At 34.5% G+C, this 15295-nt stretch overlaps 1 protein-coding gene and 1 long non-coding RNA gene across 10 annotated transcripts in view; one reads left to right on the top strand and one right to left on the bottom strand.

The window, feature by feature from the left end:
* The window catches only part of LOC143674268 (uncharacterized), a 65707-nt gene extending 60926 nt beyond the window's left edge, over positions 1-4781 (top strand). Inside the window, exon 3 of one of the 2 annotated variants that reach the window (XR_013170984.1) lies at positions 4701-4781. This is a non-coding gene — a long non-coding RNA (uncharacterized LOC143674268). Of the gene's footprint in view, positions 1-3655; positions 3700-4700 lie in introns of those variants that run through there. The other variant, XR_013170985.1, reaches the window with a different exon arrangement.
* Positions 1-15295, bottom strand: part of LOC143674264 (BEN domain-containing protein 5) — a 1810590-nt gene that overhangs the window by 920207 nt on the left and 875088 nt on the right. For all 8 annotated transcript variants that reach the window (XM_077149723.1, XM_077149722.1, XM_077149726.1 and 5 more), the window contains one exon: positions 3001-3095. In XM_077149723.1, the coding sequence (XP_077005838.1) occupies positions 3001-3095 (95 nt within the window). The remainder of the gene's footprint in view (positions 1-3000; positions 3096-15295) is intronic.

Here is a 15295-nt window from a genome sequence, read left to right as displayed (position 1 = left end):
AAGAAAGAAGGAAGGAGAGAGGGCGAGAGGAAAGGAAAGGCAAGGCAAGGAAAGGAAAAATTAATGCTCCCCTATTAGTCTTGGGAAGGACAAAGGAAAAGAAAAGAAACAAAAAGGTCAAGAAATTTGTTGAATTAATAGAGAATCAGAGTGAACTAAAATAGGCAGAAAACTTCCGAATCTTCCAGTTTCTCCATTTGCTGCTTAGTATTCTGTCTTTATCAACTCAAGGCAGAACAGCATTAAGCGTCCATCATTTACACAATGGCTTTTCAATTCATTCTTTTGCTTTCTGTAACTAATTGATTATAAGATGACATCTTTTATGGTGATAAGGTATAGCCCCCTCTAAGAGAGGGGAGAATATTTATTTCACCTTGAAAAAGTGAAGAAAGTTTGTTTTCCCAATTTGGTATCTATAATCTAGGCTGTCTAGGATTTTAATTTTGTCATGAGGTATGAGTTTTTCCGTGGCCTATTTGGAATATCTAAGTAGGAAAATATAAGTATCAGAGAATTCTTTTATAATGTTGGTTGTTTTAGTATAGGGGAAGCTGGAATTAGGAAGACAGTAGAGAAGATATTCTAAAATTGGGATGAATAAGGTATTGTCAGGTTTGAATCAGGCTACTGTCTAGAACACTAAACTGTGATGAACTTACTGAGGCCAGTAAAACCTAATATTCTGAGAGTCAACCAGTCTGCCACTTCTTTGTGGGAATATTTAGGATTATGGCTACTAGAGGACAAGTTTGGTAGAGATAATCAAAGCAGAAAATGAAAGAAAGTCCCAGGCAAAAGCACCAAAGGGACAGAAAGGATCCTCAGAACGAATCAGTAGTAAGGAGAGTAACAAGTATGACCTGTAAAGATTAGTTTCTAAGTGAAACTAATGTAGTTTTTAAATTCTAAAATGAAACTCCCCTTTTAGGACTGATCTTTCCTGTCCTATTAATACTGTGCCCCCAGTATCTAGAACGGTGAATGATACATATAAGATGCTCAGTGAAGTTCTATTAAGGAAACAAATATCTAAATGTCTGGCTTAAGAAAAGATGAATATAAAGGAATATGAGTAACTTTATATCCAAGGTCTGGGATGGAAAAGTAAAAAATTGGAGTAATTTGATATACAAACAACTCAGTTTGCTATGACGCTTTGTGCTTAAGTGGTTTGATGAAATCCAACAAACTCAGTTCTGAAACTTCAGACTCTTTCAGGCCATTAGAGAAGCTCTATAGCTAGATAATGGCTTTTGCTTCGAACCTGCCAACATGGGACGGGATGATACAATAATTCCAAGGCATTAGCATACAAATGTAAGAAGTCATTAACATTTCAAAATCTTGTTGAGAGCCCTGACAAAGAGAACCCAAATGACAGTCCATGTGAAACAAAACAAACCAAAATGAAACAATTAAGGTGTATGGATTTTCAAAAGCACAGAAAAAGAAAAGACTCTAGAACCGAACACTTGGGTAAATGGTATGGTCATTATTTTTGCTGTGTAAGATCCAAATATAGTACCTGGAAAAGAAATGCAATGTTATTTTGAAAGCCCTCATGAGAAGATCAGCAGGGATGTCCTTTTGCTAGCAAGGTTTGAGATTTATATCTACATTAATGCCTACTAACAGAGTGATGTGTCCTATAATTGTCAACTTGGGCTGGGTTCAGAAATTCAAAACAAAGGCCTACCCCTTGACCAGACCCCATTGTCGAAAGGAGATTGAAAAAAAGAATAGCAATATTGTTGAACCAGATACAATAACAAAAAAACCACAGGCATAGTGAATTATTTTCACCTTTTGAAAACCATTTGTATCATCATTAAATGCCAACGCTTTTGCAAACCTGAGCTTCTCAGCCCAGTACTTACAAAAAATTGCCAAGTTATCATTTGTAGATAAAAGTGCAATTCAATGTTTATAAATTGCTCATTTTCTATAAATAAAGACTTTGGAAATGATCTCATTCATCATTAAAATTTGAACAAGGATCAAAGCTGGAATAATATTAACAATTCCTTATTTGTATAGTATTTTACATAATATTTATTAATAAAAGATGGCATTTATTGAGCACTTAGCAAGTGCTAGGCACTTTACATGTATATTCTCATAAGGAATTCAATTCAGTTCAACAAACATGCACTCAACACCTACTATGTGATAGATGAATAATACATGTTTTCATCTGTAAAATCTCATTTTGGTGTACTCAATCAACTGTTGTTATGAATAAATGAATGATTGGATGAACAAATTAATTGGTTGGAATTGCAGTATGGGATAACATAAACAACACACGCTCTTCCTCTTACTATCTTATGGCCTTGAGAAAGTAACAACTTCACCTAGCCTCAATTTCTTCATCTATAATGTAGGAATATTTAAAATCTCCCTTGCAAAATTGTTGTGAGAATTAACAACAGCAAATAACTGACATAAAATAGATTCTCAGTAAATGGGAGTAATAATGATTAACATGATTATTAGTATTAAAGAATCACATCCGAGTCCCCTCTTTCTCACCATAGTAATTGGACAAACAGAACTTACACACACACATACACACACACAAAACACATACCCATAACACCTATACAAAAACATTACAAAACTAAGCAAAACAAGGGCAATCTATTAAACTTTAATACCCAATATGTCTGCTCTAGGTTACTTCACAATATCTATGCTCAGGCTAGAAAAAAACACAGAACAAAGTTTAGTTTTTATCCAAAGATAAAAGGCAAACAGGACAAGACGTTTACTAATAACAGACAATTCATTCCTTTGTTAAGGAATACTGGTCACTTCAAGTATGGGACCATGCTCCCTATCCCACCACTCTCAAAGAACAGTACAACGGCCATCTAGAAACTCATTTTATTCCTTTATCCCTGCCAATGCCAATGAAGCTAGTCATACAGCAAATGAACTTGAGCCCTGGGTCAAATTCTCTAGCCAAAAAGGAGTCTAATTCCATGGGTCACTTACCATTTGGGTCTGCTGGTAGATTTCACCATAGGGGCCATCCCGTCTCTATAAAGACTTTTGGTCTTGCTGAAATTAACGATATTGAAAATGACTCTCTGAAAAAGAAAGAGGGAAAAATTAATCAGAAGCCTATGCTTTGCAAGTTGTCACTTACTGATTACATAGAAAATGATAAACAAGGATTTAGGAAACTATATGGACTAGAAGACAACATTATAGGGAGGATATATGGCATGCATGGGAATATAATGTGTTTGTGCCATTTAGCATATTGGCTAAGAGCACAGACTGGAAACTGGGAACCTGAGGGTTTTTGGTTTGCTTATTTTTTTGTATGCTGTATGATGGGGTCACATTTCATTCTTTTTTCCATGTGAGTATCTGGTTATTGCAGAACCATTTGTTGCATTTTTGCTTGTTTTGTTTTCTTTGAGAACTGCATGGGCTGGGAATCAAACCCATGTCTCCTGCATGGCAGGAGATAATTCTACCACTGCACTACTCTTTCATCTCCAGAGCCTAAGTTTTAATCCCTACTTTACCACACTCATGCTATATGACCTTGCCAAAGTCACTTACTTGCTTAAAACAGTACTTGGTATAATGTGACTACTGTATAAGCTTTAGCTACTATTATTAATTGTGTTTTCTCTAGGTTGACCTAGAATTTGCGTGGAAATGAATAATATTACCACTGAGGTACAGTAATGTATTTGAAGTTCAGCAAATTAAAGCTAATAACCAAGTGAAAAATTGAAATAAAAAATTCTGCAAGTACTTGGCACCCATTTGATTAGAACTGGAGAATACATGTATTCTGTCCTCCCTTCACTATGCCTCTGTTAGGGGCAGGGGTGGTGAACTTTACTGTAGTTTCGGTTATAGATGCTTGGGTAAGTCCCTTCCCCTCTCTGGGTCTCAGTTTTTTCACCTTTAAAGTGGGAAAAGGGAGTGTTCTAAATCTCTTCCAGCAGGATAGTGAAGTCAACAGGAATCATAGCTTTGTCTTAGTAAACAACTTTGTCAAAAGCAAGGAGGGAGATTGGGAAAGAGAAGAGAACTGGGTTAAAAGACACCCAATAACCATTGAAATAGTCCAAAAGAAAGATGAAGAACTGAATTAGGGCAGCCAGAGTAACTGGGGGAAGGGAAGTGCTTTCAACAGGTTACTATAGGCTAAATTTTGTATCCAGAAGGAGCAAGAAAGAGAAAAATAAAAGCCCATGTATTATTTCATTCAAGAAACATTAATTGTATACAGCATTATATAATATCATGACTTGGAGATTTTATACATTTTTAAAAATTTTAAAGCTTCTCCTACAACTCTAATATAGTATTAACAACTCCATTTTATAGATGTGGAAAATGAGGTTCAGAGAAGTTAGTTAACTTGCCCAAAGTCATGCAATTAATAGAACTGATTATTCGAATACAGGGAATAAAAACATAAGTAAAATGCCAATGATCTCTACTCTTGAGTTGCTCACTAAAGTTCCAAATTCTATAACTCTAACCAAGGCTGTTTTTCAATATAGTAAAAAAGAAATATGATAATTTTCAAAGGTTTTAAAATTTTGTTTTGTTATAAAGAGAAAATCAAAGCCATTTCCTCTCATTCCATATTTGGGACTATCAGAAAATGCTTTGTTTCATGAAATAAGCTCTCTGGAATAACTTATGTTTTCTTTTCTCCTCAGAGACCCAGCCAATGACCCCATCTCCAGACATTTCAGTTTCAAAGTTTGCTTCTGCTATTAAATTAAGTCATCAAGAATGTCTAAGCCTATTTCATTATTAATCATCTGAACCTGTCACCAATTCAATTACTTCTCCGAGAGTCTTGGCTACTGTCAGGTTTAAGAAAATCAATATCAAGAGGACATATGGCTTGTTATGGCCTTTGAGCCTCACAGGGCTTTAAACCCACTTGTTTGCTAGTTGCCGGAATGCAACACATCAGAGACGGATTGGCTTTCAATAAAAGGGGATTTATTTCATTAATTCTTCAGAGAAAAGGCAGCTAACTTTCAGCTGAGGTTCTTTCTTACGTGGGAAGGCACAGGACAATCTCTGCTGTCCTTTTCTCCAGGCCTCTGGGTTCCAACAACTTTCCCCAGGGTGATTTCTTTCTGCATCTCCAAAGGCCTGGGCTGAGCTGCGAGTACCGAGATGAGGTATGCTGAGCTGCTTGGGTTGTGCTATGTTGAACTCGCTCATTTAAGTACCAGCCAATTAAATCAAACATCATTCATTACAGCAGGCATTCATTACACCCTGACTGCAGATATAATGAGCAATAGATGAGATTCACGTATCATTGACTCATGTCCACTGCAACAGAACTAGGTACCTTCACCTGGTCAAGTTGACAACTAACTCTAACTACCACACCCCTCTTTTCTTCTGAGATTCCAGATATCAGATCCTTTTCCATAGATATGAAGGTCATACTGTACTTTCAGGATCTGGATTTTTAAATTCAGGGGAAAAGTTCATTCAGAAATGATGTGCATACAAGAAGCCTGAATTTTAAAAAAATGAGAAAAAGAAAACAGACTGGAAAATTTATTGATTAGAAAGATCCTGCTTTGTGCTATGAAAATTTCCCATGTGTTTGAAATATGCTATATTATTTTCTTCTTCTGTTCATAAAAAAAGATTGATAGTTTTAGCCCAATTTTAGATATAAAATTAGAAGTTAATAAAGACTATGTAGCTTCCTCCATCCCCCACAAAAAATAAATCTCAGAAATATTAACTAGTAGAGCCAAGAGTTAAGTCTTTGGTGGTCTGACCATAAATATCATACTTTCTCTATCACACTACATGCAAAAAGTAATATTATCTCTTACCATTTCCCACCCATGCATTTTTTATGGTTTTCAGCCTCGTAGGGAGGCGATAATGGTTGGAATCAAAGGTATTTAGCAATAGGCAATGCAGAAAATCTTGACTATATTTTACACTTGGTCATCAATTATTTACTGAAAATACATCATAAGAAATGACATCCATAAGGTAATGGTAAAAATAATAGTAGCAATAATATTAATAATAACCACAACTCTAATAGCTAACAAGTTCTGAGCACTTACTATGAATTGAATTCTGAGCTAAGTACTTCTTTTATATTATTTCAGCATTTTATATATTAAAATAATCTGGATAGCTTTTAAATGCAAAGCTGAGCCCCCAAGAAATAAAGAGAAATCCACAGATGTCAGAAAAAAGGTAGGGGTGTGGAAGGCAGGATATTGGTCTTGAAAACTAAGAACTTTCATTTTAACACCATTGCAAAGATAGCAGAGGTTTGGGGTAGAAAAATAATTTTTAATCATGTACCTGTACTGTTTTTGAGTTTGAGTTTCAATTTAAACTAAGAACCTAGCTCAAGTAATTAAAATAAATTTAGTTATAGGTAGATGATATCCCTGGGACACCTAGTAAAAACAATGTAATGCTCTGAATGCACACATCTTAAACCTGGCATATAAGGTTTCATAAATTAAGTCCTATAGAAGTTAAACTTTTCACATACCCAATACTTTATAGTATTTGCAAGATATATAATAAAACAATTCATACTAAGAGTGAAAATCAGCCAGAAAAAAACAACCGAATTAGGCCACAAACAATTTCAGATCATAAAATTATATGGTGAACCATAAAGAAAATAATTTTTAAATGACTAAAAATTTAAAGAAGATTTCAAATAGATGAATCTGGATATTCAGATTCAGGCATCACAAATCAAAATAGGATTTTAAAGAATTCCTTTTTTATATATACACATTATAGTAAAACTCCAAAACACCAAAAATGAAGAGAGTATTTTCAAAGCAAACCAGAGTGAACATGTATTATCTACAAAGACTTAGAAATTTGATTTAGAGCAGATTTTAACACCAATAACATGAGAGATCAGAAACAAGGGAATAATCATTATCATAAACAAGAGTAAAATAAAAACATTTTCAGATGAACAAAGCTTAAGAAGTTTAGCACTTTCAGACTCTCACTGAAGTAGCTACTGAAGTATGAACTTTAGATACAGAAAGAAATTGAATCCCAAAGATAATGGAATGCAAGAAGCAACAGTGAGCAAAGAAACAGGTAAATCTTAATAAGAATCGACTGTGTAAAACTTATAATTATAATAAATTAGAAGGGGGTGATAAAATTTTGCATTAAAACACTGGTCAACAGTAACAGATGGATTTGGTCCTGAAATGGGGGAGGCAAGATTAGAATTAAGATATTCTAAGGTTCTTGTATAGTTCCAAAGGAGGGTAGAAGTGCTAATTAACTTAAGATATTGCTATGTCAAATGAGCATGTAGTAAGTAATTCAAGAGTAAAAATAATAAAAATAGGATTTGTGAATTCCAAAAAATAAAGAAAACGTGGTAAATACAATAGAAGATGTGATAGGATGGTGGAGAAGGGGGACAAAGAAAAAGTACTGGACACGGAAAGTCCAAAATAAGACAATAGAAATAAATTCAAATATCAGTAATCACTAAAACTGGAAATAGACTAATTTATCTATTAAAAAACAGTTCCAAAAAAAATTCCAGATTGATTAATTGGTAAATACCAAAATCCACTCTCATCACATTTACGTGACACACCTAAAATATAATGACACAGAAAATTTCAAAGTAAAAGGATAGAAAAAGATACGACATAAAAATATTCACAAAGGAAAGCTGTTGCAACTATATTAATGTCAGAAAAAACATATATTGAGGCAAAAAGCAAAATTAAAGATAGGATCATCACATATAAAGGAAAGCAAATATTCTCCAGAAAGATATAACAACTTTAAATTTGTATGTACCTAAGAAGATCACATAAAAATATATAAAACAAAAACTGACAATACTACTAGTAAAAACTGATTAATCTATAATGATTAATCTCGGTAATTAATAGAGCAGTAATGAAAAATTCAGAAGGATATGCATGATCTGAATGTCCCGAATGACAGACTTAATTGAAAGATCATTTATAAGATTCTGCCCACCCCCAACAAGAAGGGAATAAACCTTTTTTTAAGTAGATAAGGGATAATTATAAAAAATTAACCATGTACTCAGTCACAAAGCAAATCTCAGCAACCATCAGAGAATCAATATCATTCTGATCATACCCTTTAATTATTATATCATAAGATTATAAATCTATTATAAAATGATAAAAAAAAGACCCTCACACATTTTGGAATTTTAAAGCATTCTTCTTTATTTTTCACATGTCAAAGGAGAAATAATAAAATAAATTAGAAAATATTGAGAATTGGATGATTAAGTACAAACGTTGAAACTTATGGTATGCAACAAAAGCAGTATATAGAAAGTCCTTATAAAAGAGACTAAATCTTTAGGAATTTAAAACCCTAAATTATTTTCCTGATACCAAGCACCCAAGTAACTACCCTTCTTCCATTCTTCCATCATGACCAAAGAAGTATGCTCTCTGGAGTGGCTGAAGTAGAGAGATTCTGGATTCAGAGATACCAGATGCAGTTTAGGAAAGGGGTCAGATGCTTCCGAAATACTGGTAATCAAGCTTATCCTCTATACTCAGGATATTAGAAAATTTTTCTCCAGGGATACTAACTCCAAGTCAAAAGATTTGCAAACATATATAAGGCAGATTCCCCCCAATGAAATGGCTGGTTCTCCATTGGTATGGTACTGCTAATATTGCTAAATTTTAATGCCAAATTGCAAATGATGAAAAATAGTCAACAGAAGCAGAGACCAAAGCAAAGACATAGGGAGGCAAAAAAGAATTGGGAGAAAACAGAGGCAATTTACAATAGGTGCATTGAAAACTAATTGAACAGAAAAAGAAGCAACAAATAGCAGGGACAGGAAGCAGATAGGGGGAGTTAATAACAGAAAAAAACATTAATAAGACTCAGCTCTATTAATATTTAATTATTCATAATAAAGAAAATCTTGAATATTGATTTAGCTAATATCGCTATATGTTTAATAATAGTATGGAAGAAGGAGAAGGGTTTATATTTGATAGTAGTAGCATTAAATAAGGAAATCATCATCTTTTATAGTACAGAGTCAATACACACTATCTAAAACTAAAATGAATAGACAATAGCAACATAGAAACTTTGTTTAGAAATACAAAAGTAATATCAGAGGACAGTAAAAAGAAATAAGAGTGATTTCCCTTGGACAGGGGCTAAATCCTGATTGCTGCCTGTTTTTATAAACAAAGCCGCATTCATTCATTAGGTATCTTCCATGACTGCTTTTTCAACACAAGAACAGATCTGAGTAAATGTGATAGAGACCCGACAGCCCACAAAGCCTGAATACTGTCTGGGATTTTACAGTTTGCCAATCTTGCTGTAGGGTGCCAGAACCAAAAATGGGGGCATGATTAGAGGACTATTTTTCTTTGTGGCCCTTATAGGGTATATGTGTCTTTTTAAATCGTCTTTTAAAAAAATTATTTATTTTTTTATTGAATAAAATTAAAATCAAGTTAAATAAAATAAAAAGAAAAATACTTGACCCACATTCTTAGGCTATTATAACCTCGAAGGAAAAATAGGAAAAGACAGCTAGAGAATGGAAAATTCTCTAATTTCAGTTATAAAGCTGATGGAAAAATACTAAATAAAATATTAAGAAACCACATTCAGTAGAAAATTTACACACACGTAAAATAGCGACATAAATAAGATGCATCCTAAGAAGGGAAGGGTGATTCAAAATTTAAAAAGCTACCAATGTAAATTATCATAATAACAGATGAAGTAAGAAAAACTAAGTCAGCAACAAATAAATGCAGTAAAAAATCTGATAAAATTCACCACCCGTTAAAAAAAATTAAAAATAATCTTTGAAAACTAGAAATAGAAGGCAACTTCCTTTATCTTCAAGATGGAATTGATTTAAAATGTATCAATCATATTTAGTGGTGAAATGTAAGAAATATTCCCTTTAAATTCAGGAAACAAGAAAGATGCCATTATTATTTTCATTCAACACCATGCTGAAAGTTCTAGCACAGTAAAATGAGAATGGTAGTAAAAAATATAAAAATATTTAGAAAGAAAGTTTTTAAACTCATTTTTCACAGATGATATAATTTTCTACATAAAAACTAAAATAGAAACTGAAGAAGTATTTTGGAATCAATTAGAGTCTAGGAAAGCAGCTGGGTTCAAGAACATACAGATTTCAGTAAGAACCTATAATAAAAAATATAGGGAAAGGGCATAATTTACCCATATCAAGAATAAAAAGGTATCACAATTACAGATATTGCAGGCATTAAATATATATTATAATAAAAAGATATTAGCCCAATGAATTTGAAAAATTAGAGGAAAAGGGAAAATTCCCAGGAAAACAATAACATACCTTAGCAAAACTTCAGAAGATAGATAGTCTGAATAGTTCTACTAAATCTATTAAAGTAACTAAATATACTATTAAAAACTTTCATTTGAAGAAAATACTAGACCCAGACAGCTTCACTTGTGAATTCTTATACATATTTAAGAAAAAACACCAATCTTGCTCAAACTATTCCAATTAATTGAAAACGAGGGAGCACTTTCCAACTTGATTTTTGAAACCAGCATTACCTTGATAATGAAACCTGAAAAGGATATTAAAGAAAAACATATGTATATAAGTTAATATTTTCCCCAAACATTAAAACAAAAAATTAACTAATTAAATCCTGTGGGGGAAAAAGGACAATAAATCACAACCAATTCGAATTTACTCTAGGAATGTAAGGTGGTTTGAAAATTCTAAAGTTAACTATTATAATACACCTTATTCATAAATTAAAGGAGTTTATCTTAAAATACAAAGAAAAAGAATTTTATAAAATCCAACACTTTGATGATAATTAGCTCTTAAAAAATTAATTGTATGAGAGATCCTCCTTAATCTGATACAGGATAACTTCTAAAAGAAAGAAAAAATAGTAATTACCTAGAGATTAATTAATAAAAAATGCAATAATGCTACACAGACAACTATAAAACATTATTGAGACAAATCAAAGAATATACCATATTCATAGATTAAAGAGTTATTATTACAATCAATGTAATTCAATAAAATTCCAGCAGGTGCATCTGCACATGTGTGTGTGCAAAAATTATAATTAAAACTTACATGGAAATGCAGAGGGCAAAAATAGCAAAGACAGATAACAAGGTTGTTTTTTACTTTCCCAGGCTACTACAGCAAATAGTAAGAAATGAGTCAGGTTAAATGATAGGAATTTATTCACTCATGGTTTTGAGGCCAAAAGGATCCAAATCAGGGCAACATAAGGCATCATTAAGGCGATGCTTTCTTCCGATGACCAGCATTCTGGGGCTGGCTGTTGGTAATCTTAGGCTCCTGTCACATAGCAAGGCATATGGTGGTGTCTCCAGGTCTCTTCTTTTCCAGATTTCATTGATGCCAAGCTTCTGGCTGTGTCCTCTGTGTTTGTAATTCATTTTTCCCTCTCTCAGTAACAGGTGGGCCACACTTTCTTAACTGAAGTAACCCCATCAAAAGGCCCTGTATTAGTTTGCAAGCTGTCAGAATGCAATACACCAGAGTTGGAATGGCTTTTAAGAAGGGGAATTTAATATGTTATAAGTTTACAGATCTAAGTTTAAGGAAATGTCCAAGCTAAGGCATGCAGGGAAGGATACTTTAATTCAAGAAAGGCCAGTGCATCTGGAACCTCTCTGTCAGCTAGGAAGGCATGCCTCTTGGTGGTCTCTTGCTCCTGGGCTTTATTGCTTTCAGCCTCCCTTGTCTTTCTCCAAGTTCTGGCACACTTAACATCTCATGGCAACATCTCCTGGGCTCCAAGCATTGCCAGACATCTGTGTCTCTGCTCTCTGTCAGCTCTGAAATTTCTGTCAATTCTGAAGTTTCTCTACAAAATGTTTCCTCTTTTAAAGAATTTCAGTAAACAAATCAAGACCCACCTGGAATGGGTGGGGTCACATCTCCATCTAATCAAAAGTCACACCCACAATTGGGTGTGTCACATCTCTGTGGATATAATCTAATTAAAATTGAATTGAATTGGGATTAAAAGAAATGACTGCCCCCACAAGATTGGATCAGGATTAAAACCTGGCTTTTCTGGAGCACATAACACAGTCAAACCAGAACAGGCCCTTCTTACAACAGATCCACACCCACAGGAATAAATTATATTTAAGAACAGGCTTTTCTGGGATATAAATCATTTCAAATAACCACAAAGACTTAACTACAAAGTAATTGTAATTAAAACAATATGGTTTCCATTGTTGCAGTTCTCTACTGATAGACCAGTGGAATAGAATAGAGAGCTTAGGAACAGATTCAATATATATCATTGATCTATATATCATTGATCTATATAGTCATTGAGATTATATTGCAGATCAGGTTAAATAGTGAATGAATTGGGCTGGGAAAATGGGCCACCCATATGGGACAAATCAAATTAGATACCTATCTCACAATAACATAACAATGCATTCCAACTAGATTAAGGAATGAAATGTACAAAATAAAATAAAGCAGACTATTTTGTGAACTAAAGGTATGTAAGTATAACCGAGAAGTTAGATTTAAGAAATGATTATGATTACTGAATCATTATATAGATATATCCTTTTACTTTCTAGTATAGTTTCTAGTATATTAGAATAGAGAGGGTGATATACCTGAAATTTCTGAATTGTAATCCAGTTGCTTTGAACTCTGATAATAACTGTGCAACTATATAGCCTTTATCTAGTGATTGTAAAATATTGTGACTGGGACTTTGGGAAGATGGCAGAGTGGGGTGCACTGAATTCACCCTTGCTCCAAGGGACAAGATAGGGGAGGGGAAAAAGTGATCGGAATTGTTGCCTCAGGAGGTGAATGATCAAAGAGGGTCTTCAGTATATCTTGTTGAGGAGAGAGGTGGAGGGATTGGGGTGGAGAGAGCCAGGTGGGTTTGATGGGCCTTGACCCCCACTGGGGAATGGCAGTGGAATGCAGGGAAATGCAGATGTGAAGGAACTGACCATCCTTCTGCTCCAGACTGTCCCATCTGCTGGCTGGGGAAACTCTCAGAACAGCTTCACATCTGGCAGCACCTAAAGGGAGCCCAGAGATCTAGCTGTCCACCGTGAAAAGCCATGCCTGGGAGCAGACTGCTCCCATGACTGGGAGCAGTCACATGGCTGGGTGTCACAAATAGCTGTCCCACTGGGTGAGGTGAAGAAGTGGATCTGCCATCATTGGGCACTGTGGATCAACTGACCACCCAGGTGCTACAACTGGCTCCCTATCCTGTGTGCTGGGTCCAGCTGCTCCTCTGCTGCCTACCAGGAGCAGGTTGCCATTGTGCATGTCATCTTCCCAGCCAGATGCTGCAATCAGGGAGGGGCAGGCCTGAGGAGTGCCACCAGCTTGGACAAGGTGGGTAAGTGCAGTATGGTAACAATAAACAGTAGAAAACTACAAAGCACGTGAAGAACCAAGAGAGATGGCCCTGCCAAATGACCCAATCAAAACATGAAGGAGCACAGAATACTGAAAAACTACTCAAGTATACTTATAAAGAAATAAAGGAAATCAGAAAGACACTAGAAAAGCATAATGAAGAATTCAAAAGATTAAATAGAAAAATGGCAGATCTCACAGAGATGAAAGATACAATAGACTAAATTCAAAATATACTAAGGGCACAATATCAGATTCAAAGAAGCATAAGGAAGAATAAGTGAGCTAGAAAACAGAACAATTGAACTAGAGTGTACAAAAGAACAAATGGCAAGAAAGATAGAAAAAAATGGAACTGGCTTTTAGGAAAATGATGCACAACAAAAGGTGCACAAACATCAGAATCATTGGTATCTCATAAGGAGAAGAGAAGGGTAAAGGGTTGGGGAGGTTAATTGAAGATATAATTGAGAACAACTTCCCAATCCTTACAAAAGACATAAATATGCAAATAAAAGAGGCACAATGAACCCCAATTAGAATAAATCCAAATAGGCCTACTCCAAGACACAAACTAATCAAACTGTCAAATGTCGAAGAGAAGCAGGAAGTCCTGAAAGCAGCACGAGAAAAACAATCTACTACATACAGTGGAAAACACATACGACTGAGTTTGGGCTCCACAACAGGCACCACAAAAGTAAGAAGGCAGCTGTATGATATGTTTAAGGTCTTGAATGAGAAAGGCTTCCAGCCAAGAATTCTTTATCCAGCCAAATTGTCCTTCAAAATTGAGGGAGAGTTTAAAATCTTCAAAGACAAAGAAAGACTGAGAGAAATGGTCAACAAGAAACCTGCCCTACAAGAAATACACCTGCCAGATGAAAAAAAAAGGACAGGAGAGGGAGGACTGCAAGAGGGTACAGAATTGAAGAGTACCAGTAATGGTAATTTAAAGTATAAAAAGAGAGAGGAAAAGAATATATAGAACTGACAAAGACTAAAAGATAAGATGGCAGATTCAAGAACTTTTTTTACAGTTAACTTTGAATGTTAATGGACTGAACTCACCAATTAAAAGATATTGATTGGCAGAATGGATTTAAAAATATAGTCCATCTATATGCTACTTATAAGAGATGCATCTTAGACCCAAGGACACAAATAGATTGAAGGTGAAAGAATCAAAGAGATGTTCTATGCAAGCTGTAACTGAAAGAAAGCAGATGTAGCTATATTAATATCAGGTAAAATAGACTTTAAATGTAAAGACATCACAAAAGACAAAGAAGAACCTTATATATTATATCAAAGGGGCAATTCACCAAGAGCATATAGCAATCATAAATGTTTGTGATTCCCAATCAAGGAGCCCCAAAGTATATAAGACAAAAATTGGCAAAACTGAAGGTAGTTACAGACATTTCAACAGTAATAGAGGGAGACTTCAATACACCACTCTCCACTATAGATAGAACAATAGACAGAGGGTCAACAAGGAAATAGGGAACCTAAACAATGCAATAAATGAATTAGACCTAATAGACATATATAGATCGTTACACACCAAAACACCAGGATATGCATTCTTCTCTATTGCACTTGGAATATTCTCCAGGATAGATCATATGTAGGGAAAAAATAAGTCTTAATAAATTTTATAAGCACTTTCTCTGTCCACAACAGAATGAAGCTGGAAATTAACAATCACCAAAGATTCAGAACTTTCACAAAAATATGGAACACACTCTTAAATAATCAGTGGGTCAAAGAAGAAATTGATAGAGAAATCAGTAACTATCTGCA

Source organism: Tamandua tetradactyla, chromosome 2 (genome assembly GCF_023851605.1).
Source record: "Tamandua tetradactyla isolate mTamTet1 chromosome 2, mTamTet1.pri, whole genome shotgun sequence".
Taxonomy (NCBI): domain Eukaryota; kingdom Metazoa; phylum Chordata; class Mammalia; order Pilosa; family Myrmecophagidae; genus Tamandua; species Tamandua tetradactyla.
The sequence above is the reverse complement of the archived record's forward strand: the minus strand, read 5'-3'. Positions and strand labels throughout refer to the sequence as shown.